Source organism: Spea bombifrons, chromosome 3, assembly GCF_027358695.1.
Source record: "Spea bombifrons isolate aSpeBom1 chromosome 3, aSpeBom1.2.pri, whole genome shotgun sequence".
In the NCBI taxonomy this organism is placed as follows: Eukaryota; Metazoa; Chordata; class Amphibia; order Anura; family Pelobatidae; genus Spea; species Spea bombifrons.
In genome coordinates, this window is record NC_071089.1 from 100248474 (window position 1) to 100273677 (window position 25204).

General features: G+C 43.5%; 2 protein-coding genes across 2 annotated transcripts; one reads left to right on the forward strand and one right to left on the reverse strand.

The window, feature by feature from the left end:
- Positions 1-1286: 1286 nt before the first annotated feature.
- WDFY1 (WD repeat and FYVE domain containing 1) lies at positions 1287-15675 on the reverse strand. Its single transcript, XM_053459068.1, has 12 exons — positions 15508-15675; positions 13071-13138; positions 12163-12236; positions 10359-10413; positions 10120-10270; positions 8141-8253; positions 7853-7979; positions 7051-7156; positions 4277-4378; positions 3959-4089; positions 3507-3615; positions 1287-1865 (listed from the first exon to the last, which is right to left on the reverse strand). Exons 1-12 carry the CDS (start codon positions 15639-15641, stop codon positions 1806-1808), a joined length of 1230 nt encoding a protein of 409 aa, XP_053315043.1. The 5' UTR covers positions 15642-15675; the 3' UTR covers positions 1287-1805.
- Positions 15676-18589: 2914 nt separating this feature from the next.
- Positions 18590-24810, forward strand: LOC128483035 (dysbindin domain-containing protein 2-like). The gene is made up of 4 exons (XM_053459072.1): positions 18590-18676; positions 19323-19458; positions 23219-23356; positions 24215-24810. Exons 1-4 carry the CDS (start codon positions 18659-18661, stop codon positions 24412-24414), a joined length of 492 nt encoding a protein of 163 aa, XP_053315047.1. The 5' UTR covers positions 18590-18658; the 3' UTR covers positions 24415-24810.
- The last annotated feature ends 394 nt before the right edge of the window (positions 24811-25204 follow it).

Here is a 25204-nt window from a genome sequence, read left to right on the forward strand (position 1 = left end):
CCCAGTCTTGCAGGTTGCAGAGCAGAATAACTCGCTAAAAGTTGATTTATAACTAATGAAATGTGCTGTTCTTACAGATCTCATCTTACTCATCATCAAAACGGCAGCCTTTACGGCTGCAACCGGCAAGAAGGTTAATAGTTGTCTCTCACTGCAAATATTCAGTTATCGTCAATGTATCACTTGCTGATGTCTAATATTATGGAAACCCAAATCCTTACAACAGAAGGTAACATTTATCTAAACATTTCTCACCGTTGGGTCTCACCCTAAAACATTAGATAGTAAACCTTGTATTGCGCACCATTTTCATGAGACGGTTGGTTGCCATTCCACTGCTTTATTTTACCAACAGGGAGAACTTTATTTGAAGGCAAAGGACACACCGGGTAATACACTAAATTATAGGTCACTACCAACAAGTAATGCCTGCGCATTTACAGTAACTGTCAGTAATCCCAGTCCGTAATCGGAGAATCCTTACACACAAAGCGGACAGAAAGTAGAAAGGATTAGAATTCAGTGCACTTCACAACCCCACGGACAGGATCTAGGCAGCGCTGTTAGTTTGGAAACCTCTACAAATCACCTACTACAAACCTGGAAATTAACCGGTTAAATTACCTCAGGCTTTTCATTCAACAGATTTTAACAAATTAGATATATGGATTTTGTTTAGGGGACTTGAAACAGAAAACCATTTGTTCAGATTGCGAGATTGCAGTGCCGGATGATCCGGTGACATTGCTCATGTATTTGTGAACATTTACATTTATCACACGAACAAATTACTTTGTAAACAATTTATCTGTGTGTCTGGAAATCCGCCATTTAGTACAATCAGGTACTGTGTGGCCGAGAGGACACTAAGGGAATCCAGCTATATTTCCGCCTCTTGGAAGGCTTGTAATTTTAAAGTACGAAGGTCATGATCTAGATGTACGTAGATCCCAACCATGTCATACCACAAGCAATGGACGGGACAAAGTATACACACATATAAACATAAAGACATCACACAAAAAACACACACTACACTGGGTGCTTGATGAGTCAACCAAGTAGCGTCTCCTAAATATGACACATAAAAGGATTTTAGAGAATATAATACTGTGATCTATTTGGAAAAACACAGTAATAAACATGAAAATCCTGGCTGGTTACAACCACATGGATAAGTGTATATTAGCTGGTCAGAAGACTAAAGGTTAACGCGCCACACTTAAAACTACCAAGTACTACTTGTACACCTCCCAAAAGCCAGCATGTGGACTATCAGACCATCCTGGTAGCACTGTGGTGAGAAATATACAAAACAAAAGCATTCCAAACGGAAGACCTGGTCAGATGTGCGCGACAGATTATTAAGGCTAGCTACCGAAAAATAGAGGAATGTTATTTTTTTATTATTAATATTATATGTGGGTTTAGTGCTCTCGGGAGACGAGCTGTATTGCTTCTAAATACCGAGCAGCTATTTGTGGTTCGCCAGCTGCACTTTGCTTGTTGTGGCAATTTATACACTGCCGTCTTCTCCAACTAATGGCCGGTAAAATAAAAACCCCTCGAATGCTTCCAGCACTGTGATGAAGTACGCTAAACCATCAGACGAGAACGACGGATGGACAACTCCTTGGCGATTAAGGCATCTCCTGCTGAGTTGGGATAACTGCATGGTCCATTGCTTTGCTTCCACGCGGCATGTAGAAGTAGAGAGATTGGAAACGGTGGCCCATCAAGTGTTAGTGCGCGTGTGCATGGCTGTACATAAGGTGCATTGCTCGGGACAGAAGGGAGTCAAATGCTCAGCGAGGAGTAAAACCGGTGGCTAAACTACAGCCTACTGTGGGAGTCATGTCCCAGATCTGGAACGCACAAAAGAAAGAACAGGTCAGTTACACAAAATATGCACATCACAAAACAAACCAGAAAGAAAAACTACACATAAAAACATATACCGTATTTGCTCGATTATAAGACGACCCCCAAATCTTAATATTAATTTAGGAAAAAAAGAAAAAGCCTGAATATAAGACGACCCTAGTTTTACCAGTAAATGTTAATTTAAACAATTTTTTTTATAAAAGCTATGCTTGAGAAAAATATTTTGATTTTATTTCCTTCTATTTTTCAACCTGCCCCCCAGTTATGCACATCTGCCCCAGAAGTGCCTTATACTCCCTATATGCCACTGTGCCCCATGATATGCCTTTTAACCCTCTAAATGCCACTGTGCCCCATGATATGCCTTTTAACCCTATATGCCACTGTGCCCCATGATATGCCTTTTAACCCTATATGCCACTCTGGCACTTAGAGGGTTAAAAGGCATATTATGGGGAAGAGTGGCATATAGGGAGGTTTAAGGCATTTCAGGAGGCAGAGTGGCATTAAAGGGGTTAAAAGGCATATCACAGAGCACTCAGAAATGCCTTACACCCCCCATTTAACACTCCCTCTCCCTCCTCCAAACTTACCGGTGCTTCTGAGTTGGGGGGGGTGCATAACACATGAGGGTCCAGGTCCCCTGCATCTGAGCCCCAGGTGCTTAGTCCGGGCTGCATGTAGAGCTCCACGCGAATCGCGTAGAGCTCTACACGCTGCCCGGACTAAGCACTGGGGACTCAGAAGCACCGGTAAGTTGGAGGGGGGGACATAACACAGGAGGATGCAGGTCCCCTGCATCCTCCTGTGTTATGCCCCCCCTCCAACTTACCGGTGCATCTGAGTCCCCGGTGCTTAGTCTGGGCAGCGTGTAGAGTTCTACGCGATTATATCTAAGCACCGGGGACTCAAAAGCACCGGGGACTCAGATGCACCGGTAAGTTGGGTCAGGGGTTAACACAGGAGGATCCAGGTCCTCTGCATCGCTGCGGGGGATCTGGATCTTAGTCTCATAATCAGACCTATTTGAGGTCTGATTATAAGACGACCCTGATTATAAGACGAGGGTTATTTTTCAGAGCATTTGCTCTGGAAAAAACCTCGTCTTATAATCGAGCAAATACGGTAACCCCGGATCCTTTAAACAGACTGAACCAATTACAGCGAACTAGAACGTTCTGCTTTCCCGGTAAGAAGAAATCTGGACCTATGTACACTTATCAGACATAATTTAATCTCAATTTAACTGTAAAATGCCATTCTTAGTATTCATCACTGCTGCATGTTGACTATCTGCATGTATATCTGAGCCGTGTTTAAATGACATATCCCGGCCATTGTGACAGCACATGGTGCCTCAATATCTTATGTTTGTGGACTGTAAATACATACGATGCTTGTTCTGCGACGTACCCCAGGGCAGATGTTTTCTGATGTTTCAAGTGAGCTCAGATATATTCATTAAAACCACAGTTAAAAAAGTGACAATGAAACAAAAAACAATGGCTGATGCTGCAATTCAGTGTCCTTTTAAACGCTGCCCCCGAATACGTGTATAATGAGCACCCCCTAGAGTTTCCAGCCGGTAAAGACACACATTTTAGAGAGATGCAAAGTCATACCTTCACTAGCCGGTCGGTCCCGCAGGTTACCATAAGCCCTCTAGAGATATCCATGGTCATGAAGCAGACGTTATGTTTGCCCTCGTGGAACGTAGCCAGTGGTGCGCGACTTGATGACGACAAAAAAGGCAATTTTGAGAATAACAAGTAAGACACAGACAGCTGTTTCGGCTATGTAGTTACTTCACCACTCCCAATTAAAATCCAAGCATAGCGTCTTAATATTTATGCGTCCCGCTTCTGTGGTTTGGCGGCGTGCATATCAAATCCTACCCAACATCTTCCGGTTGGAACACTGCAGCGCGTGTAGCTGGCACTGGGTCAGAAATCACACTTTCCCCAGCACGTGAAGAGTTAATTAACCCACACATACACATTGTTACAAAGATGGATTCCTACACTTCTCTCAAAGAAATGATTATGCACAAAAAAATAGTTTCTCTAGTACTCACTCCTCATCCTTGATGGTCTCGTAGCAGGCGTCACAGACTCGCACCTGGAACTCAAAACCCATAATGGGGTAGGTGGATCTCTTGGAGCTGCATTTCCCGCACACAGCCTTCCCACACTTCCTACAGTGGTGCTGAGGGAACAAGAAACATGGGGGACGTGAGCCGTATGACCGACAGATCGCGCCCGATGCAATGTGGTGGACAGGTCGACGTAAGCCGTGATAACAGTTTAACAAAACAACAAGAACGGGCGAGCGGGTAACGTGAAAGCAGAGAAGAAACAAAAAGAACTTTTTTACTTTTTCCAAACGTTCTCACCTGTCTTAACCCAACCGTCTTTGTGTCCCACATTTGTTTTATGTTCCAAAAGAAGGGTTGGGAACACTTCTGGCAGGAATCGCTTTCTAGCCACTGCGGAGCCTTAAAAATATCACCATATTAATGAGATAGACAGACAAGGAAAACACTGGGATATTGTAGCTGGCCGGCCGAATACAGATGCGGGTGTGCTAATGCAGACTAAACATTAAAAATAAATGGAGGGGGTTAATTGCTAGTATCAGATTAACCCCTTCAGTACCAGTGTTTTTAGTACGCTATCTACATATGTTTTTTTGTCATTTTTACCATACGTGGGCTTAATCCCCCTTTTCTGTCTTTGATGTAACACAACAAACCCCTATTCTATTTTTTATATATAACAAGGACCACATCAATCCCTTACATAGTACTTTATAGGGTAATACATTTAATACTTCTGGCTTCAGGGGTTTGGACTAGTGAATTACTGGGGGGGGGTTATTTACCTTTTTTTATTTGTATGCACTATTAATGGTGCAATATGGAGATCCCTTTGACATCACTGAGCTCACTGTATTGTTTATTTTTATTTATATTTTGTTAAAAAAAAAAAAAAAAAAACCCTCTGCCCTTCTCCCCTGCACTGATCACACTGTGATCAGCAAGCAAGGCGCCATACCCTTTTTTAATCACAATGCATGCAATTAGCCAGCAGGGGGAGCAATTGCAGATAATTTTTATATACTGTATTTGCTCGATTATAAGACAAGGTTTTTTTCAGAGCAAATGCTCTGAAAAATACCCCTTGTCTTATAATCAGACCTCAAATAGGTCTGACTATGAGACGACTAAGATCCAGATCCCCTGCAGCTGCAGGGGACCTGGATCCTCCTGTCCCCCCCACCACCACCACCACCGCTTACCGGTGCTTCTGAGTCCCCGGTGTGCCGCCGGGGCAGCGTGTAGATGTCTACGCGATTCGCGTAGACAACTTACGCTGCAGCCGGAAGGAGGTGTGGCTAGCAGCGGGGGTTGTCTGCGTCCATCGCGTGGACCTTCCCCGGCTGTCAGAGATCAGAGTTCCCCGCACCGGCACCTCATTCCGGCTGCAGCGCAAGTTTTCTAAGCGAATCGCGTAGACATCTATGCGCTGCCCCGGCTGCATGACAGGGGAGTCAGAAGTACCGGTAAGTTGGGGGGGGGCAGGGGAGTGTTAAATGGGGGCATAAGGCATTTCTGGAGGCAGAGTGCTCTGTGAAATGCTTTTTAACCCCCTTAATGCCACCCTGCCTCCTGAAATGCCTTAAACCTCCCTATATGCCACTCTGCCCCATAATATGCCTTTTAACCCCCTTAATGCCAGAGTGGCATATAGGGGTATAAGGCATTTCTGGAGGCAGAGTGGCATATAGGGGGTCAAAAGGCATATCATGGGGCACAGTGGCATATAGGGTTAAAAGGCATTTCATGGGGCATAGTGGCATATAGGGGGTATAAGGCATTTCTGGGGCAGATGTGCATAACTGGGGGGGGGGCAGGTTGGAAAATAGAAGGAAATAAAACCAAAATATTTTTCTCAATCATAGCTTTTATTAAAAAAAAAAATCGTTTACATGAATTAACATTTACTGGTAAAACTTTTTTCCTATAGGGTCGTCTTATATTAAGGCTTTTTCTTTTTTTCCTAAATTAATATTCAGATTTGGGGGGTCGTCTTATAATCAGGGTCGTTTTATAATCTAGCAAATACGGTATATCATAGGCTCCAGTAACCTTCCGATGAAGTCATCAGAGGTGTCTAATGGTGTTACTAGAGATTGGTTGGCAGTATACCAGTAATGCCGGCTTCTGCTGACAGGGGGGAGTTATGGCCGTCTGATCTACCGCTACGCCCTAGTGGGAATCTCGCCATAGCTTTTTAGGACGTACTGTTACGTCCATATGGTACTAAAGAGGTGAAGAACAAGTTTTTGAAAATATTGTTTTCTTTTAAAAAAAAAAACATCCTAGTTTCTGTCTAATGTTTCCATGGAGCTGCATAACAGTTATTTGTACGCGCTCTAGTTCATTGTAGATCACCCAACCGGACAGTCTTTGTAGGAATAGACTTTGCCGTAAAGCATTGCCGTAAAGTATCAGCAATGTGTGGTGGAGCAGAGAAAGTCACCCAAAACATCACATGACTGACAACAATGGCAGCCTCCAGGGCCAGCAAATAATAGTTTATAATAAAGAATGCAATGCATTATAATGTATCTCCTTCACTGTCAGGACAGCCTTCAGTTTATTTCACCACATTTAGCACCCTTCTGGTAAGCTAAAACATGGCAATTTATGAGTTGCTTCTTCTTTGTTGGTGAAAGTAGCCAAAGCAAGCCTAACAATACAGCTCTCAGACAAGATAGTGAGCCTGACATAATATGACTGATTATTAAACAAAATGTCCATTATATCACGAGTGTGACAGGTGTTTGAAGATGTCATAGAACCCTATAGCGTTCCACCTTTGTGGAATGGCTGATGTTAAGAGCCAGTTAATCAAATAACTTATGGTGGTAAATGCTGATGTAAGAAAACAACAGCCAGCGGTATTACTTATATATACTCCTATAGGAGTCCCACCAACGCTTTCAGCTACTTTGATTTATAATCCTGCTAACGCAAGCACTATTTAAAAGGAGCTTAGACTAAATATTACTTGTATTCCCCAGTATGCTGAGCACATAAATCTGCCGATGTGCGGAACAGCACTTTTTACTATGTGAATTATATAGTAAAATATATATTATTACCTCTTCTCGGTCAATATCCATGTTCCAGACACAGATGCATCCATCGGTGGAGCATGAAACCAGCTGCCGTGTGAGCTGCAGGTAGCACAAACCCTGCACTTTGTCACTAGAATAACGAAGGAGGTATACAGTTCAGCGTCACGAACAGAATCTGCATTAGACTTTTCAGTATTTATTCAAAATATAATAATTTCTGTGTTCTTACACTAAAATGTACAAGCAATGGGTTGTTCATAACCACGCTGAGCCCGGGACACCGCATTTTATTTAGATCATATACGGCTGAAATTATCCACTGCTGCACACGTTTCCACAAGACATGGCATTGAGAAATATTTTGTGACCTCAAAGTCTCTTCAATGTACGTCATCTTGATGCGTAAGAAAATACGCCGCTTCCATGTCATTTAAATTACAGGAGGAAAAGTTATTTCCCCTATGTACAGCAACAGCAAGTCATTTAATTAGTAATATGGCTATGTTCCAGAGATAATTCACTTTTTCCTCTATTGTAGTCTATATGGTTTTCTTTTACGCCTCTGAGATGACCGTTCAACCAACACGAACACGTAAGCACCAAATCAATATCATTCAATCTTCTCAAAGGAAGCACTTTAGAAGATTAAATAATTATTGGCCTCAAACCAGAACAAAAAAAACACATCTGTGACGCCCAACGTCATTTTTATATATAAAATTATAAAAAGACAGACTCTTTGCCACCGTATTCCACTGCATGCTGGGCAACTGGCTGACGACATTCTGGATTATGGCCGCGACAAAGTGTTTAGCGAAATACTTACTGGTGTCCTTGGAGAATGAGCGTACGTCCTTGTCTCCCTCCGATGTCCCACAAGATTATGCTATGATCGGAGGATCCAGAAAAGAGATACCTCTGGACAGGATCCCAGTAGAGGCAGGAGATGCTGCCTAGGAAGGAGGTGTGAATAACAGCATAAGTGTATATCTTGTTGTGGGACAAGCAATACCAAGCCTTTACTAATAATCAGAAACCCGGCCAAGAGTCCCTGGTCCTATCTCCAAAGACTTCTAAGACCCAACAGGAGTGGTTAAAGACCCGGTACGATTACCTTCATGTCCTTTAAGTGTTGAGATCACAGAACAGCTTCCCTGCTCCAGTTTCAGCAGAGTGATCTGGCCAGAGAAGTCTCCCACAAAGGCATATTTAGTATCCTCGTCATACCTGAGGGGACACTAGTTAAGGACCACTTGAGAAATGCATCTTCATTGAGGGTTAATACAGAATAGACACAGTAACGAAAAGGTGATTTAAAAATACTTAATATTCCTGAAAAAGGGCAACTAGAGAGTACAACCAGGAGGCTATTACTATTTGTCACACTTCAACCTTCAAATAATATAGTATATTGCAGAGATTGTTTTAGGTAATCAAAATAACTCCAAACATAAAATTTCACCCAGCGAATGAACATTTTATGGTCTAGTGGTCACTGGTGGTCATGTTGGGCCAAACCACAAGAATTGTTTAACGCTTTCCAAGAGTTGAGCTACGTGTTCGATCCCAAGTCATAAAAATAAATGTATGGGATAAAGCATACACACCACTACCGGTGCAGTAAACATACAAAGTAATGGTATACTCTTGGCGTCTGCTCCAATTATACTACTCTGTCCAAGAATTCCTCTTTAAACCTCCACCGATCCAAGTTGACGGCTGCTCTTTGTTTAAAGGTGGGGTTCTTCAGGACTTGGTGAAGTTGTTTAGAGACTTGCAAAGACTAAAAGGTTTACTTGACTAAGCACTCGACTTTTTAGTGAATAGACCCCACTGTCTTGAGATAAGGGACATGGTTGATTGGCAGCCACATGACACACAGAACTTGGTAAGGAGAACGAGTGGGGGATATTGTGGCCAATCTTACACATGGTTGATACTAAAAGCGTTAAAGGGCCAGACATGCCAAGCTCCCGATCCGTTCTCATCTAATGACTGAGCTCGGAGTCTAGACCGGCTGACACGGGCAGAAACCGGAGAGGCTTAGCTGCTCCGTGGTATTATACGCAGGCACGGTGTGCATGCAGGCCTGGAGATTTATTACTCTATTTATACAGCAGCTACACACCCCATTGACAAAAACACAACAAAATACAACTGTTTGATAATATAAGGGAATAGGAGGTAATTGCAAAAGAAGACAAGTTCATTTAATACTATTTTAAAAAAAAAAAGCACAGAAAAACCACCCAACGTGGCTGTTCCTTTAAATAAAACCGCTTAATTTGTCATTAGATTGTAAAGGAGGAAGAAAACACCTCAGCTTCCTTCAGCTTCCTCTGTAATGTTCGCAGATGCTGTAATGATGGGAAACTTCTGGCTATTTATTGCAATGTTTGTTTCTGTTTTGAGTAACCAGGAAGTAATGAAGTCTACACACACTATGGAAAAAAAGTGTCTACCCTTTAAAACACAATTTGATTAAGAATCAAATTTACATAAAAGAAGAAGAAGAATCTCTTCATAAATGACTTCCAATGTGGCTGGGAAAATGCCAGGAATATCCTAGCAACTTGAAGGATCATCAAAGCCAACCAAGCTCAGAAACATCAGCAATGGTGGGCTCAATCCGGGTTCAAGATCAAACCTAGGAGGCACCTTCTCAGGCCATTGAAATACTTGATTAAGTGCAAGAACGAAACATTCATCATAAAAGGACCGAAAATAATAAAAGGTCAGCAGAGCATGGGAACAAAACGGGTAGAAATAACAGTGTAAGCGTGCTAGATGTGTGTAATAGGGAAACAAGAACAGCTGGGATTACCCTAAACCAATTATTCCAACACGGCTTTAATTATTTGATATAATCAGTAATTATTAAGAATGATGAATATCCATCAGCAGCATTCGCCTTGTTCACCGCCATGCATAGAAGGCCAAACTCACCAGTAACCTACAGTAAATCATACAAGTTATTCTCAGAAACTCTCAACGTGCTTGTGAATGACGCTAATTTAGTGAGTCTACATGACGCGTATCTTAGCACGTTACACTTTATATCTTGTAACCCCCTGTGTCACACATTAAGGATACTGGAGACAGGATGCCCAGGAGGCGAAGCTGTGTCTTCCTACCAAAGACCCGCTCTGGGTGCACATCCACGTGATGAACTTGTCATGGCCGGTGCTGATCACCCACTCAGGGCCTGGGGAGTAGATGATCTCCGTCACACGGCTTTGATGAGCTGCGTAAGGTAAAAGCGGACGTGTCTTATTAAACTGACCAGGGCAGCAGCAAAGGTCATAGTAAATAGAGCTCCGAGAACTCGTTACCTGGATACGTCTTCACAAAGTTCATTTTATTGAAGTCGTCCGAGATCAGAAATTCCTACAGAAATAAAAAAAAAAAATTACGCTATCAGCCGGGGCTCCATCAAATCCCAGCAGCAAAGACTCCTAAAGCTGTATGATACCTTAAATCTCCGTTACTTTATATAAACTATACAGCTATGAATGCATCTTTTTCTACCATCTTAAACTCATAGTAATCAACATTAATCTAGGAGTCTAATTTTAGAGGTTGGTAGAAATGTAATATCCGATGTCAGCCAAAATAACACCTCAACGACACCTTACGCTGCACAGCAACTGGGAATAAATATAGATTACCATGTGGCAACTGGACTGGGAGCTCTGGACACCCCGTCACACATTAAAGCAAAACACGCAAGTAAATCTTGTAGGACATTATGGGGACATCCCTTCACATGCCCCACAATAAGCTGCATTAGATACCAGTCACTTCCACACGCACAGACAAATACATTGCATATGACGGACACAACAACCCAAATTCTGAAATCAAAGTGATGTTTATTTTCTCCTATATGCAATCCTGTCCCTAAAACATATGGAGGAGCTTTATCTGCCCATCTGTATGATAGAGGCTGGCACAGAGACGGGGTCCAGACAGACCCCCGGGTTGGCACTCAACATTAGGAAACTCTACATGGACCATGCAAAGATCAAAATACCAGATCGTCTCTTGCTAGTGCTATTTTTATACATACTCTCATACTTGGCTATATAATCCATTTCTCCCGCTGCAGGTTTCTGCCTCACACAACGACTCTTCCTCATCCCATGTGGAAACCCAAAGACCCCTCTTCCTTGTGATGTTTTGCAGATTTGCGGACGGGGTAGGTACCCCATACTATTCAACTATGATATCTATACAAAACCATCCAACTCATCTTTATCCACGTTAGTTTAACTTTCAGATCACCGAATGCAGAGTAATTTGATTTAGCCTGGCCACCAGATGAGGTGTTCAGTTTCCAGGTGTTTCGGCGTTAATGACATCACATAGATCGTGAGCGTTGTTATGGAAATAAACAGGTAATTCTTGGTAACACTCCAAAGCCACTCCGGAACATATAAATAACTACAAAACACACACCAACAATACATCAAGTTCTACTTAAAGACTACAAGAAGACCATTTACGGAAAAATTGTTTGATACACAAACATTCCGCGAGAAAAAAAAAAAAAACATTGCTAAAATGGTTGAAATTCCAAGTGGAAGTAGCTAAAAATTAAGCTACCAAAACAGACCGCGTGAATTCTGCAGAATGTACGTGGGTGGTCCGAACTACTCGAACGTTACGCTACAGGTTAAATGGGTCGGAATTTAGAAACGATCTAGAATTAAAGCAAAAGGGCTGGGGCCGCTAAATATGCAACCTGCGAAAAAGGATTTACGTGCAAGGTATTAAAAAAAAAATCTAGATTTTATAAAAAGCAAAGCCTAATTTAAAGGTTCTGTTCCACTCAGATATAACTGTGCTCCCTACAGTGTTATGGGATCCACCTTACTATTATTATATATCGCTGTACAATGGGGAGTAAAAAATGGACTCCTCCTGTAAACGGGCAGCTGTAAGGCTGAAGATAACGGACGGTGTGAAAAGGGTTTTCGATGAAGCAGGTGGCTGCGTCAGTAGTGAAAATGTCTGGTTACAACGTGCAAGAGAAAATTAGTAAACAAAAAATAAAAAAAAAATAATTAAAAAAAAAAAATAAAAAAAACTTACTGCATCCAGAAATGTTATTAATATTATAAATTAGATACTTACAACAACTGCTCCGCTATCTTGACCCACGAAGATCTTTCGGCTCTCGTGATGATATCTCAGTGCTGAGCAAGGAGCTAAAACGAGAAATTCAGCAAAATATCCCTTTTTAGTTTGTATTTATTAAAGTGGAGACCCAGCAAGGTATTCAAACACCCTGAACCCCAAACAACCAGAAAGTAAAACGCAACTGCAAAGTTTAACTTAATTCAAGTACATGTGGCATATCATCCTTTTAACCCTCTAAACGCGCAGACGTAGCCGGGGAAGGTCTGCGCGATGGACGCAAACAACCCCCGCCGCTAACCGCACCTCCTCCCGGTTGCAGCGGAAGTCGTGTACGCGAATCGCGTAGAGCTCTACACACTGCCCGGACTACGCACCGAGGACTCAGAAGCACCGGTAAGTTGGGGGGGGGATCCAGGTCCCCTGCAGCGTTGCGGGGGATCTGGATCTTAGTCTCATAGTGAGACCCATTTGAGGTCTGATTATAAGACGACCCTGATTATAAGACGAGGGGAATTTTTCAAAGCATTTGCTCTGGAAAAAACCTTGTCTTATAATCGAGCAAATACGGTATATATACTGAGGAGTAATATTTCTTGGCTAAAGAATAATAAAGACTGCCTTTATTTTCTCAAAATGAGAACTATATGGCTCGAAAGTCTCTAATGGGTTCTATGACTGGACTCAAACGCCGTCTGAGTGACCATAAATAACTCACTAAGGGCACGTGATCAACGCTGACAGTGAAACTAGTTATCCAACTCTGGACTTCAGGACTAAATCTGAGCTTCGTTTGCCCGAGGCCTGCGTGTCCACCAAATAAACCACAGACGTAGATAAAGGGTTGAGGCGTACGAGCGCATAGACGTTCTTATATTCACACGTTTATGTGGAGCTGTACTTACATGACATGGTGTGATAGATGCTTGGCCAGTACTGGCCGCTGTCCCTCTTCAGCCATACCCGCAGTGTACTGAAAGGAGGAGAAAAACACGTTATGTGACATTAGAGATGTGGATACATTTCTATTTGTTTAGCGATATGAAATGCAGGCATATGGGATGCGCCAATCCGTAAGTTTGTGATTCCTATCGGCTAAATGGTGATCGCAAGTAAGGACAATCCACCTGGAGGACTAATGTGACGCTTTCTTTAAACTGTATTAATGAAACCAAGGCTAGTCCAATGAAGAGCACTTCAGCCATTTCAAACATTAACCAGTTATGTTCTCCTCAACCTGAAATGTGATCTATGAGAATATTGATGGAAACAAGTCCTGCGTTGCTTTGGAAGTCTTGCGTAATTAAATATAAAAACGCTCTTTATCCAGGGCCCATGGCAACTTCAGATCCACCAAGGAGTAGCTCATGAGAAGGGTGAGGGGTTAAGTATGGCTCCTCATGCGACATGCTACGAGAACACAAGGGTTCCTTGTCCACCAAAAATAAAAGCTCTGCTCCTCCTTTATCAGAGTTTCTCAAGATATTAACAAGTCGTGGTGAAAGCAGCACTGGGAGGACATTGTTCATCATCTTCATCCTGAGGCTTAAGTGAAACTACAGCATCTCGGAGTAACGAGCCAAATGAAAAGAGGGCTTTGTTCTTGTGAAGTCATTTGGCGCTCCTAGGATGTCTGTGGAAGATCTGCAGAGCCTTTAGGGTCTTAAACGCCATGATGAACAGTCTCCACGTTACTAGGTTTGTCATACTGTTATGTGTAATGCAATTCTTCCGAGGTATCCTAATCTATATGGATCCAGAAGGTACAAACCCATATAAATGGGGCTGAGGAACGTGTCCCTTCCCCTGGGTAGTGCATTCCAGAGCTTTCCTCCCCTTACTGGAAGGAACTGCCTTCTTTAAGAAGGAACTGCCGTCCTACCAGCCTTAGAAGATGTCCTCTCATTATTTGCTCCGTCTGTGAGATGAACAGTCCCCTGACAGGCTTTATACTGACCTTTCATATATTTTAGTGGATCAGTGAGAAAACCGTACCGCATACTGTAGGCGAGGTCTGACCCCCTAGTCTGACCCCCTAGTCTGACCATGTTTTCTCCATACACAGCTTCCCACGTGCATCGTTTTACTTTCATCAGCGCTGAATCATATCTGTCACTTTTCTGCCCAAACCTATAATTTATTTAGAACATTCTGCCATAAATACACATCCTGATCAGCATTTACAACCCCTCAGAAGGTGTCATTGGCAAAGATTTTTTTTGTTCACATATATGTAGGTTAAGTAGACGCAGACCAAGAACTGCATGTAATCCTACGAATCCAATGAAATACCGGTACATTGTATTCAGTCCACCTTTTAAGACAATGTGATATTCCCTAAACTACATATTATAATAGCCGCCAATGAGTTTTACCGAGGCGGAAAGAAGTCCTTCATGGCTATAGCTCTTCTATGCTGGCCCAAGACGAATCAGCAGGCCATTCAGTACACTGAAGACACAATCAGCCCTTCTCGGGCAATCATCTGGACCCACCACCGCAGCAGACTCCAAAGACACTTACATGGGGTCACCGAACGAGGAAATGCCTTCTGTGCATGCGTGTGAGGGACTCCCTGGAATTCATACACAAGCCAACTGGCTAGAGTCCATCGCATTGATTGTCCAGAAACACAGCCCTGACAAGGCACAGATATAAATATTTACCCCTAAAATGTTTTTGGGGTACCTGATCCATGTACAGTTATTGTTCAGCACCGAGTACATGAATACACCATGATCCAGCTAGCCATGGCTACTTAAATCACTGTGGCAGCCCAACCTTCTGTACAGAGATAACTGTTCCGGGCACCTGATGTTCTACAGTAAAGGGCAGGCCCAACAGAAAGCAATAACCTGGAGCATTAAATACGAGCCGGCTTCCTTTATCTGCGGGCCCGGAGGCTGCCTTTGTTGTCAGACGTTCCGCAGACACTTTCATTAGGGTGACTGACTGGGTGATTGAGACCGAGGCATTCTATTGTTTACCCCAGGCAGCGTGATAAGGATTCAGGGTGTTTGTAGTTCAAGATAACAGAACTAGAACAAAAACAAACAGCTAACGGACAGCTGTCTGGACACCGGAACGGTTTCAAACACAAAACAGCACAACACTCGCGGAAAACGTCACTTTTTAATCTTAATGTAGAAGTAACCCGTGCCGTCACGCCGCGCATCCCCACTACCCCGCATCCTCTACCGCCGTGCAGCTGTCAGTCCGGTTTTGCCCTTCCACTCGTCTGGAGGCTCTACCTGCCCTGTCCCCTCTCCCTGTGCTATTATTAATGCCCCGATCTGCCCCACTGACATCTTATCGGCCTCCCCACGGCGGGGACTTTCTCACCGATCCTCGCTGGCCGTGATAACTCCGTCCTCGCGCGGAATGAAACAGGCGGAGGTCACGTGCTCCCGGTGCCCCGGGATCTTAGTGAGGAGGACCGGGCCGCGAGGGGAACGGGAGTGGATCTCAGCCGCCATGTCTCTTCATGTGACCTAAACTGCAGCGTGACCGTAGCGAACGTAATAGAAGTGCATACTGTCTGAGGGTGGAAGGGCTACCGTAAATTCATTACTATGTGCGCCTCTGTACCACAATAATTCGATGCAGTGACGTCACGAAAATGGGCCTTAGTGCTAGGACCCAAACCATTTATTGCCAGAAGAGTGATGTAATACGGGGTAAACGGGTTAGAGTGTTCTGAGGGTTCTTTTTGTATTTTAAAACATGTTAGGTGTTTGTTACAAATCAATAAATATCTGGTGCACACTAACATCCACACACTGACTCTAACACCGTACGCTCACACGCACTCTCTCTCCCAGGCACCCGTAACGCTAGGCTCACCCCTGACATTCTAACACCAAACATTACCACCATACAGTAACACACATACTAAATACACATACAGGTACACACTCACTTTAACACCACACACTCACTTTATAGCCAAACACACCTACTCCTTTCTTTCTTCTATCTTCGCTGCGGCTCTCCATCGCCTGCCGTCAGCGCAGCTCACAATCTGTGTGCAAACTGCCGCGTAACACTCACTAGGACGCATCTGTGCCGTGCACCTACCGCACTGGCCATACTTTTTCCCCTGGCTCCGGCCCTTAGGGCCACTGATCCCTGCAGCTGTCACAATCCATTGAGAGCCCAGTAACCCCCTGCCCCCAATGTTTGGCACACATGCTTAAGCACCGGTTCCCCGGCGTCCTGCCGCTAAGCCACCAGAGACCAGCTTTCCCCACACCTGTGCGCTCCACTGAATGGCATTTGTCTCATGGCGCATCTGGCGCTTCTAAGCTTAGGCAAACATGCTGCTTGTGCGTGGGTACCGGGGCATCATGTGTGGCATTTCTATTTACGCACACATCGTATGCTTCATTGCGTATGACGTGTGCAATCTTCTGATCTCCAGTGGGCTTTCAGGTCACGAGTATAAGATGACGGGGTAGGTGAGCACTCACATGAAACATGAAAGTAGGTGATAACTGGAACACTTTATGCGTGTGCTTTAAAAAATGAATATGAAAGTAAAGAAATGGTGGAAATTCCCCGATTCTGATCAGACCTTTCACATACTATACATTGGATCGCATTACAAGCTAGCATGACTTTTGTCAGTTTCAAGATAAAAGAACTTCATAAAAGGAAAGAAAGATGTACAAAAAGTTTGTATACATGAATCGCCTGTACATATGATCAGTTAGAAACACGAAAGCAGAAAAATGTAATCCAAATTATAATTACCGGTATACACTCAGATCAAACAATGAAAGAATATGTAAAAAAATAAATCTCTATGACATACTGCAAACAAATAATTGTCATTGACATTGGATTATAAACCCCCCTCGTTGTACAGCGCTGTGGAATAGGATGGTGCTATGTACATTAATAAATAATTTTACGTTCTTACAGCCAAGGGTGTTGCTTATTTGCCTCGAGTCCTGAAAGGGTTAAGGTACTTCTAAACAGTAGGGATCCTGGAACTTCACTAACCGCATGTCTTATTGAGAGCGTAATTGTAACTTTTTGGGTTGAAACTTGGGACCTTTGTGTTTTTACTTCTGTATGTTGTCTTCTTCGCCTGTACGAATCCTTCCGTATGACCCGCTCTAGGTGCCCTTAACATATACAGTTGTCTCTGGTCTTAAAATAGCAGGTCTCTAGATAGGAAAGGGTAAACTGGACGGGGGAGAGAGGGGACAGACATTGTGTATTTGCCATGTATGGTTATTCAGTTCTAACATACGGTTAACCCTGTGTGTGCTGATCTGAGCCACACTCACGTACAAATAAACACAGATATTCACAGACAAGGCAGGAAGTCGGCTGGTATATAAACATACAATGACAGCTACAGATGAGACGTGACACGCACACGCCATCTAAGAGTGTTCATAACCCTGCAATCAGACCCGCACGCACGGGGAGGAAAAAAAACATTTGCTAGGGGTCTATATCCTTAGAGAGATCATCCCGGAAGCATAAGCTTTTGCTGAGAGATCCTAAAATAACAGGATTTTGCACCAAAGCATCTGAGCGGCCTGGAGCTTCGCTTAATTTAGTGGAGCGGAAGAATCTGGATCGGATCTGAAAGTCAAGACTATCATAAAGAGATGGCAACAGATATTCACGAAAAACTTTGCTTGGCCACCTCTGAGAATAGTGAAAGACGTGGAATTTGACACTAACTTGTTTGGACATTTCTTCTGGTCCTATCCCAATAGACTAAGGGCTACGAAGCAGGCTGGGGAGGACTTACTGACTATTGGACTTTCTATACCCATTCCATTTTTCTCGGAACCCCTAACAAACGGTTATTTCCCATCCCGTATATGTAGAGTGCTGTACAGGTGAAGACTAACCATCTAGCACACTGGGCAAATGCATGGTGGGTCACTGGCCGTCAATGGCCCATAGTCACCTGATCGGCTGCTCCAGTGGCAGGCCAGGTGCAGCAGTGTGCGGCTGCACGCTATGTGAGCATAAAAGTGTAACGCATATCCATCCAGCCATCATCAGGGGACCACCAGCCAGAAAGTGCCAGGGCTGCCTCGTTATTGCCAGTCCGGCCCCCGGGAGTCTCACTATAAGGACGTGGGGGCTACATACAGATCAGAAATAGCTTTTCAAAGCTTTTGTCTGAGCTGCACGAAAATGTTTAGCAGGAAACTGTGAGAGCCGCTTGTATTGTCAGGACAGGGAGACCGTGAATGTTGTGTGCATAGGAGTACTCGCTAACCGTTAAGGGTTAATCCTCTGAGTAACTGAATCCCCATATCCATCAGTGGTACCCAAAAGCGCAGGAGCCTAAAGCGAGATGAGCCGCCTGCCCCAGCGTGGCCGGGAAGAGGGGCCGTCTCGCCGACACACACACCCTCTGATGAGTAAGAACATGTGAATGCCCCCCCCCCCGCAGCTCGTCGGGAAACTAGCAAAAACTCTGAAAACTCCCGCAGAACACAGCGAGCGGCTCAGCCTGGAAATGACAGCGAGATCACAGGTAACCCTCCCGATTTCTGCACCTCCCCGGCACCGATCCCTTCCTGGGGCTCACGAAACTCTAGCCCTAGATCTTCTGATTTCTACATCGAATCCAGAAAGCTGTGCGTTCTCTGTGTGTCCGCTGTTTGTTCTCTGTGTGCTTGCTTTGTGCTTGCTGTTTGTTCGCTGTTTGTTCGCTGTCACTGTTACTGTTACTGACATAGATCCGGGGGGATTATCGGTTCTGCTGAATCGCACACTCGGGGATTAAGGGCTGCGTGATCCTCGCTGGCTCGTACTCTGCGCTGCTTCATTCAGTGGAACACGTCCTCTTCATCGGCTCCCGATTTAGGAAGTGACCTCACTTTTTCATTGTTCCATTACCTCATTAGCTGCTAGAATGATCTATTCTTATTTGGACATTTTGTGAATATACACCCCAGCGCGTACTCCAGGGGCAAAAAGTGTACTGTAACCCTTCGTGGCATGTCCAGGGGCAGGCAGCAACATTGCTCATGGCGGACAGTTACTGGGGTCAGTGGTGGACGATTTAATGACAAACCTCGCCACGGACTCCGGTGACCCCGTACGGACCCTTCGCCTGCCCCATCCCAGAGTTGGATACTGCAAAGTTTTGTGTCATCCACATTTTTTTCCCCATTAAGGGTCACCCCAAGTTCCAGCCCCAGACTCCAACTTCGCAACTGCTGCGAGAGCGCCAGAGGTTCTTCGAAGATGTCCTCGAACACGACGTGGACCTGGGCTATCCACAGATCCAACTGCTGAGGGAGCATTGGCGGCGTGAGTAATATCTATATAGCACCATCATATTCTGCAGCGCAGTACAACAGGGCATAATAAGTAGTCCATCGCATAACAATTTTGACCTGGGAAAGGTTAGAAGACTGATCATATATCATCCGGCGGCCGTATAGAAATAATGTAATTCACGATTACCCGCTTTATCCCTGGTTTATTATTATCTCCCATTAGCACTTTGTGCAAATTTCCAACAGCGACTGCAGCAAAGCAGAGAGTGTGAAGTTTAAGCTGTCGAGCGTTCTTATTTAATGGTTGTGAACTAAGATATATATATATTGCACTTGCTGAGCGGGAGTGTGTGGGAAAAGCACCGGGAAGACAACGGATGTCTTTACATCTCAGTATTTAGTTGTGATGTAAGGACATTTTACATTATTGAGAGAGTGGTGGATAGGTGGAGCTGCCTTCCAGCAGCAATGGTAGAGGTTAACACTGTAAGGGGACATGCATGGGATAGGATTGTGGCCACCCTAAATCTAAGATAAGACCAAGGACTAATGAAGGTTATGCAGCAGGTTCTTATTTGCCGTCAGATTCTATGTTTCCATTTTTTGGTCACTTGCCGCTGAGAGCTGGTGATCATATTAACTCTTTCAGGCCAACGCGTGCCTCTTAGTTTATGTTAATATCAGCGAGGAGCAGGAGATGACCCCAGTTGTTGATATAGTCCTCCTGCAAGAACTAGGTTGCCCTTTTATGGTGCATTGAAATGTCTGCTGATTTAATTATACACTATGCAGGGCTGTCTTGGCCATAACTGCCGGGGGGGGGGTCTCTGGTGACGAAGCCCCTGTGTCTTGTATTGGGCAATGTGTGTGTGTTATGGGGCAATACGTACACTCCTTGCATTGTTTTGCTGGTGACAGGCGTAGGAACACAGTACAGGTGTGTCAGCATCGCTCATATACCTATCATTTGTGACGAGAACAAAAAGGTTTCCGAGCGTCTATCATGTGCACAGAAGATTCCCAGCGGAACCCGTTCCAGCCGTAGATAAGGAACAGTCGGCTTATTGTATAAATCCGCTCCCTTTCCACTTTACTAATACTCGTAATTACGACTTAGACAGTAATCTTTCTTATCGCGGAGTCAGAGAGCTTTAGCATTAGAAGGGAAGTCATGTCTGATATTACGACTACTTCGTGCTGCGTGTTCTAAAATTACAAGTATTTCTGAAGTGAAAGAACATTTTAGGGCGGTCGTTAACTAAAGAGTGGATTCCTGGAGAATTACAGCAAGATAAGTCAGTGGTTTAACTATTTCTTTTGTGGGAGTTGGCAGAAGAGTTGCAGTTTCAGCTCACTGACTTCACTGTCCACCCTGGCGAGCTTCTCATGCACGAAAGCCTGATCTGGCCCTGCATAATGCATGATTCAATGCCAGAGAATTTACCTGTACATTAATATTGTTAGAGGAAGACCCCCTGATGAGACCCCTTCAGGGATCCCTGCATTATGAAGTCAGGGAGCTGAAACTGCAACTCTGCTGTAAACTCCAGCCTTTGTGAGCTTACCCTGGGAGGAGAGCTGGTTTGGCTCTGCATAATGCATTGGTAGACAAGTCCTATTTCTAAACTATGTGTCCAAGACGGCCCTTCCTACAGGAGAAAATGGCTGGGGTTGGCCCTTTATAATGCATAGCAAATGTAACAGCTGAAAAAGTGAACTCTGACCCCAGCGCACCTACGGTACTTCTTCAGCAACTTCAGAACATTTGTTTGGGGTCACTTAGCTGTTTCATGGAAATCAGGGAAACCTCTAGCTGTCACATAATTGCGGAAGGGTTCTCTAACGATTAGCCTTTTAAACTTAAACTTGGATCAGCGAACACAACTTGCTATTGGAACACAGGAGTGATGGGAGTGATAAAGGACCTCTGTACGCCTATGAAGATATTCCATCAGCTGACCCCAAACCTTTGAACAGCAGTGTATATATAGTTCATAAAGAGTTAAGATTCTGCAGAATCCCCCCATATGCATTTGACTCTTTAGCCCACCCCCCAGTTATTGTCCCTGCAGGAAATGTGTTCAGCTGCATCTCCCGCCCTGGCTGAGGGTAGGGGTCTGTTGGGACCCCCATTCACAAATGCACAGAAAACGTGTCCATTCACTTCAGTGGGATTGCTTTCTTGCCTCTGATTTGCTGCTTCAAACCCCCCTGGTCAGCGATAAGAATCATCAGACCACTGAGAGGACGGGTGGCTGCAGCTTCTACCTAAGTCTTTATTTTATTTGTTAAAGAATGCATATCACAGTATTCATAAATCACAGTATTCATGCGTTTGGTGCGTCCGTCAGGGCCGGTAATCTGAATGGAAGTTCTGGGACGATTCCTGTCCTGTTGTGTCTCCCGGCCGTGTCAGGAAGTACCTGTTATCTGTGAAAATAAACCCGTTTCCTCTGGAGAAGCCGGCGCTCTCCGCAATGCTTTATTGGAATTTTCAGTGGGTTTTATTATTATTATTTATTTCATTTACGCTTTGTAACAACTAGAGGATACGCATGTCTCCCGATCATGTTACAGAATATACATTAGGCCATAGATGTAATACAAACAGATATTTTTGAGAGGTTTCGTTTAAATGTTACTACCTTACGAAAAATTACTGCAGTTTTTTCTGAAGTAATACTGCAGTTTTTTGGACATGAAAAAACTGCAATACTGCACTTTTACTGCAGTATTACTGCACATTTACTGCACTTTTACGTCATTATATTGCAAACCTACAGTTGTACTTCAATGTGCTACAGCTTTATTGCATTTGTACTTCCTTACAAAAATAACTGCAGTAAAACACAAATGCAGTAAAAGTGCAGTAAATGTGCAGTAATACTGCAGTAAAAGTGCAGTAAATGTGCAGTAATACTGCAGTAAAAGTGCAGTATTGCAGTTTTTTCATGTCCAAAAAACTGCAGTATTACTTCAGAAAAAACTGCAGTAATTTTTCGTAAGGTATATAAGCCGGAATGTAAAGAGGTTTTGTTAGCATTTAAAATATGTGATGATATCATACATGCTTTATTTGATGGCTTCCTAGCATTGAAGGTTGTTATTCCATAGTTCTATGATTTTCATTGTTTGTACTGCTCCGACTTAATAGAGCCAGGGATATCACGGTGACGTGTGATGCTGTCATACATAAGGGAGATAATAATGGGTTTAAAAAGTATATGAAAATAATAGGAAATTGTGTAATTGAATGATTTTGAAAGCAGTGAGTGAATGGAAATTGAAGAAATCCCACATTTATCAGTTTTACTGTAATGCGATGCATGCATTCTGTGCATTAATCACATTATACGGAACATGTCCTATAAAATATTGTTTCAGATTACAACCAGCATGCAATATATTGCAGAATATTACTCATTGGAAAGAGACAGCTGTGTAACAATTTTTTGGGGTGTTTCACATATTTTAGGGCAATCTGTCTGTGCTTGTCACCCAACCCTTTGCCTGGATTATTATTATTATTATTATTATTATTATTACCTTTTTTCAGTAAGTGGCCACAAATTACACAGCGCTGTACAATGGGGCAGTGAACACATACGTAACCAATACACATTAATACATAGAGACATATGAGGATGCAGGGGGTCCTGTGGACGGGTAGATCTGTGCCCCCAGTTAGTCGCTAGGGGTTTTGATGCAAGGACTCTGCGATGCGCTTACCGGGGTAGAGCTCGGAAATAAGAGGCTGTTGCTGAATATACCTGATTGCTGTTTTTGTGCAGCTCCTCTGGACAGCGTCTCCTCTATGGAGGTGAATATTGACTCGTTGGAGCTGTCAGATCCTCTGGAAATCTCAGAAGTGGATCCCAGCGATGCGTTTCAGCAGTCAGATGATCACGTTGGTTTATTAACACCGTCAGGTACGTGAAGATGCCCGGATGTTGAGAATGAGTGTGCCGTTCTTAGCCCCTATGTACAGACAGTTTACACGGCAGATATCATTTACCGGTTATTCTCTCCATACCGAAACACTACATGATTGCACTGAAGTTTCTTTACAAGCCTTTCTAACTGTACTGGTGTCTTTTATGTGTAAGTAAACTGTGGCACAGAATGACGGTGAACTACCCCGACTAGTCTGCCCATTTTTCATAATTGAAAGGGTTTAAACCCCTATCAGTCCTTAATTCCCTGTTTTAGCCTCCACCACTTCTGCCGGGACACTGTTCCATTTATCAACTACCCTCTCTGGAAAGTAGAACTTCCTTACGTTACCTCTGACCCTCTAGTTTTAAACCATGACCTCCTGTTCTAACATTTCTCCTCCTTTCAAATAAGCTTGCCTCCTGTACTTTGTTAAATCCCTTTAAGTATTTAAATGTTTTTATTGCACCCCCCTCTTCTTTCCTCCAAGCTATATTTAAATAATCTATAAAACAAAATGATACAAATATGAAAATATCTTCCAAGAATAATGTATTTGTTATGTAGATTTAGGTTTTTAGTTGTTGGGTGATTTTTAGTTTCTTCCACTGGAGGGCGCTAGTGATCCTAGACCCAGTCCTACTTGTCATTCACTTGTCACTGTGGCTTTCAAGCCTCCTTACATTGCTTTGTTTAGGAAAAACAAACCCTATAATGTAAGATTTGATTAAATATCTCAGGGGTCTCTGAGACTTCATCATTGGTCATCCTGCAGCGGTTTAATACTGAATGACATGGAATGGTGGGGTAAACTCCTGGAGTGTTTTAATGATGGTATTTGTCTCTTTATACAGCTGACAATCCAAGCATCAGTGGCTTCAGCTTCCCCCTGTCTCCGACCTCTGAGACGTATCCAGCATATGATGATGACACGGCGGACGGAGAAGAGGAAGCTGCATGCGTACGATCCACAGCCCCCGGCGAACCCGACATCCCCATTCCAGATAGCATAAGCTCTGACCGCACTGAGAAAACCGCATGCGATTTCCATTAACACTTCCTCCACAAAGTGCCCCTTATTTAGTATTGGGAAGCAAGGACTGTGCTACGTGTCACGGAGACACTCAGCCTTCTCTCAGACGTCCGTCTCTGAATCTGTATATAAGGAAATATCCACGCGTGGAGCTTCGAGATTGTTACAGATCTTTCTCGAGATATAAAGGTGTTCTGGTATATATAGGTATCATATGCTGTTGAAGTCTGTATGGTGAGGCCGTCTCTGTCTCGCCAGATACGTGGGACTTAGGTCCGAGCCATTGCGCAAGGCCACAGTCAATACAATTAACCTTGAACTTATAACTTATCCGGCTAAAGCTCATTAAGTGAAACTTTAAAGGGATCTCCCAACTTTTTTTATTTTTAGTAACAAATTAAAAACTACTAAAACGTATTCTGCTGTTTTTTTTATTTTTTTGGCTTATGCCTAATATATTGTTTTCAGGCTGCCGTATGTGTTTTAGGTCTGTTATCTTAGCCCAGACTAACCCCCTGACTCATCATACTGCCAGTTGTAAAAAATGAAAAGGATTCAGTCTCCTACCCTGACGAGTATGGAGGAAAGGATATCATTGCACAAGCAGGACTTCATTAGCATTGCCATAAAGTATCAGCTCAGTGTGTTGGCGGCCTCCAGGCCTGCAGATTTACAAAGGAATTCAAATGTTTTGGGTTTTTTTTGTAAATATTAACCTGTGTATAGCACTGAATTTTATTTTCTTTATGGAGCTTACCCCTTTTTTTTGTCCATGTTTCAGGCAGTTCATATCACGTTGACAAACTCAACA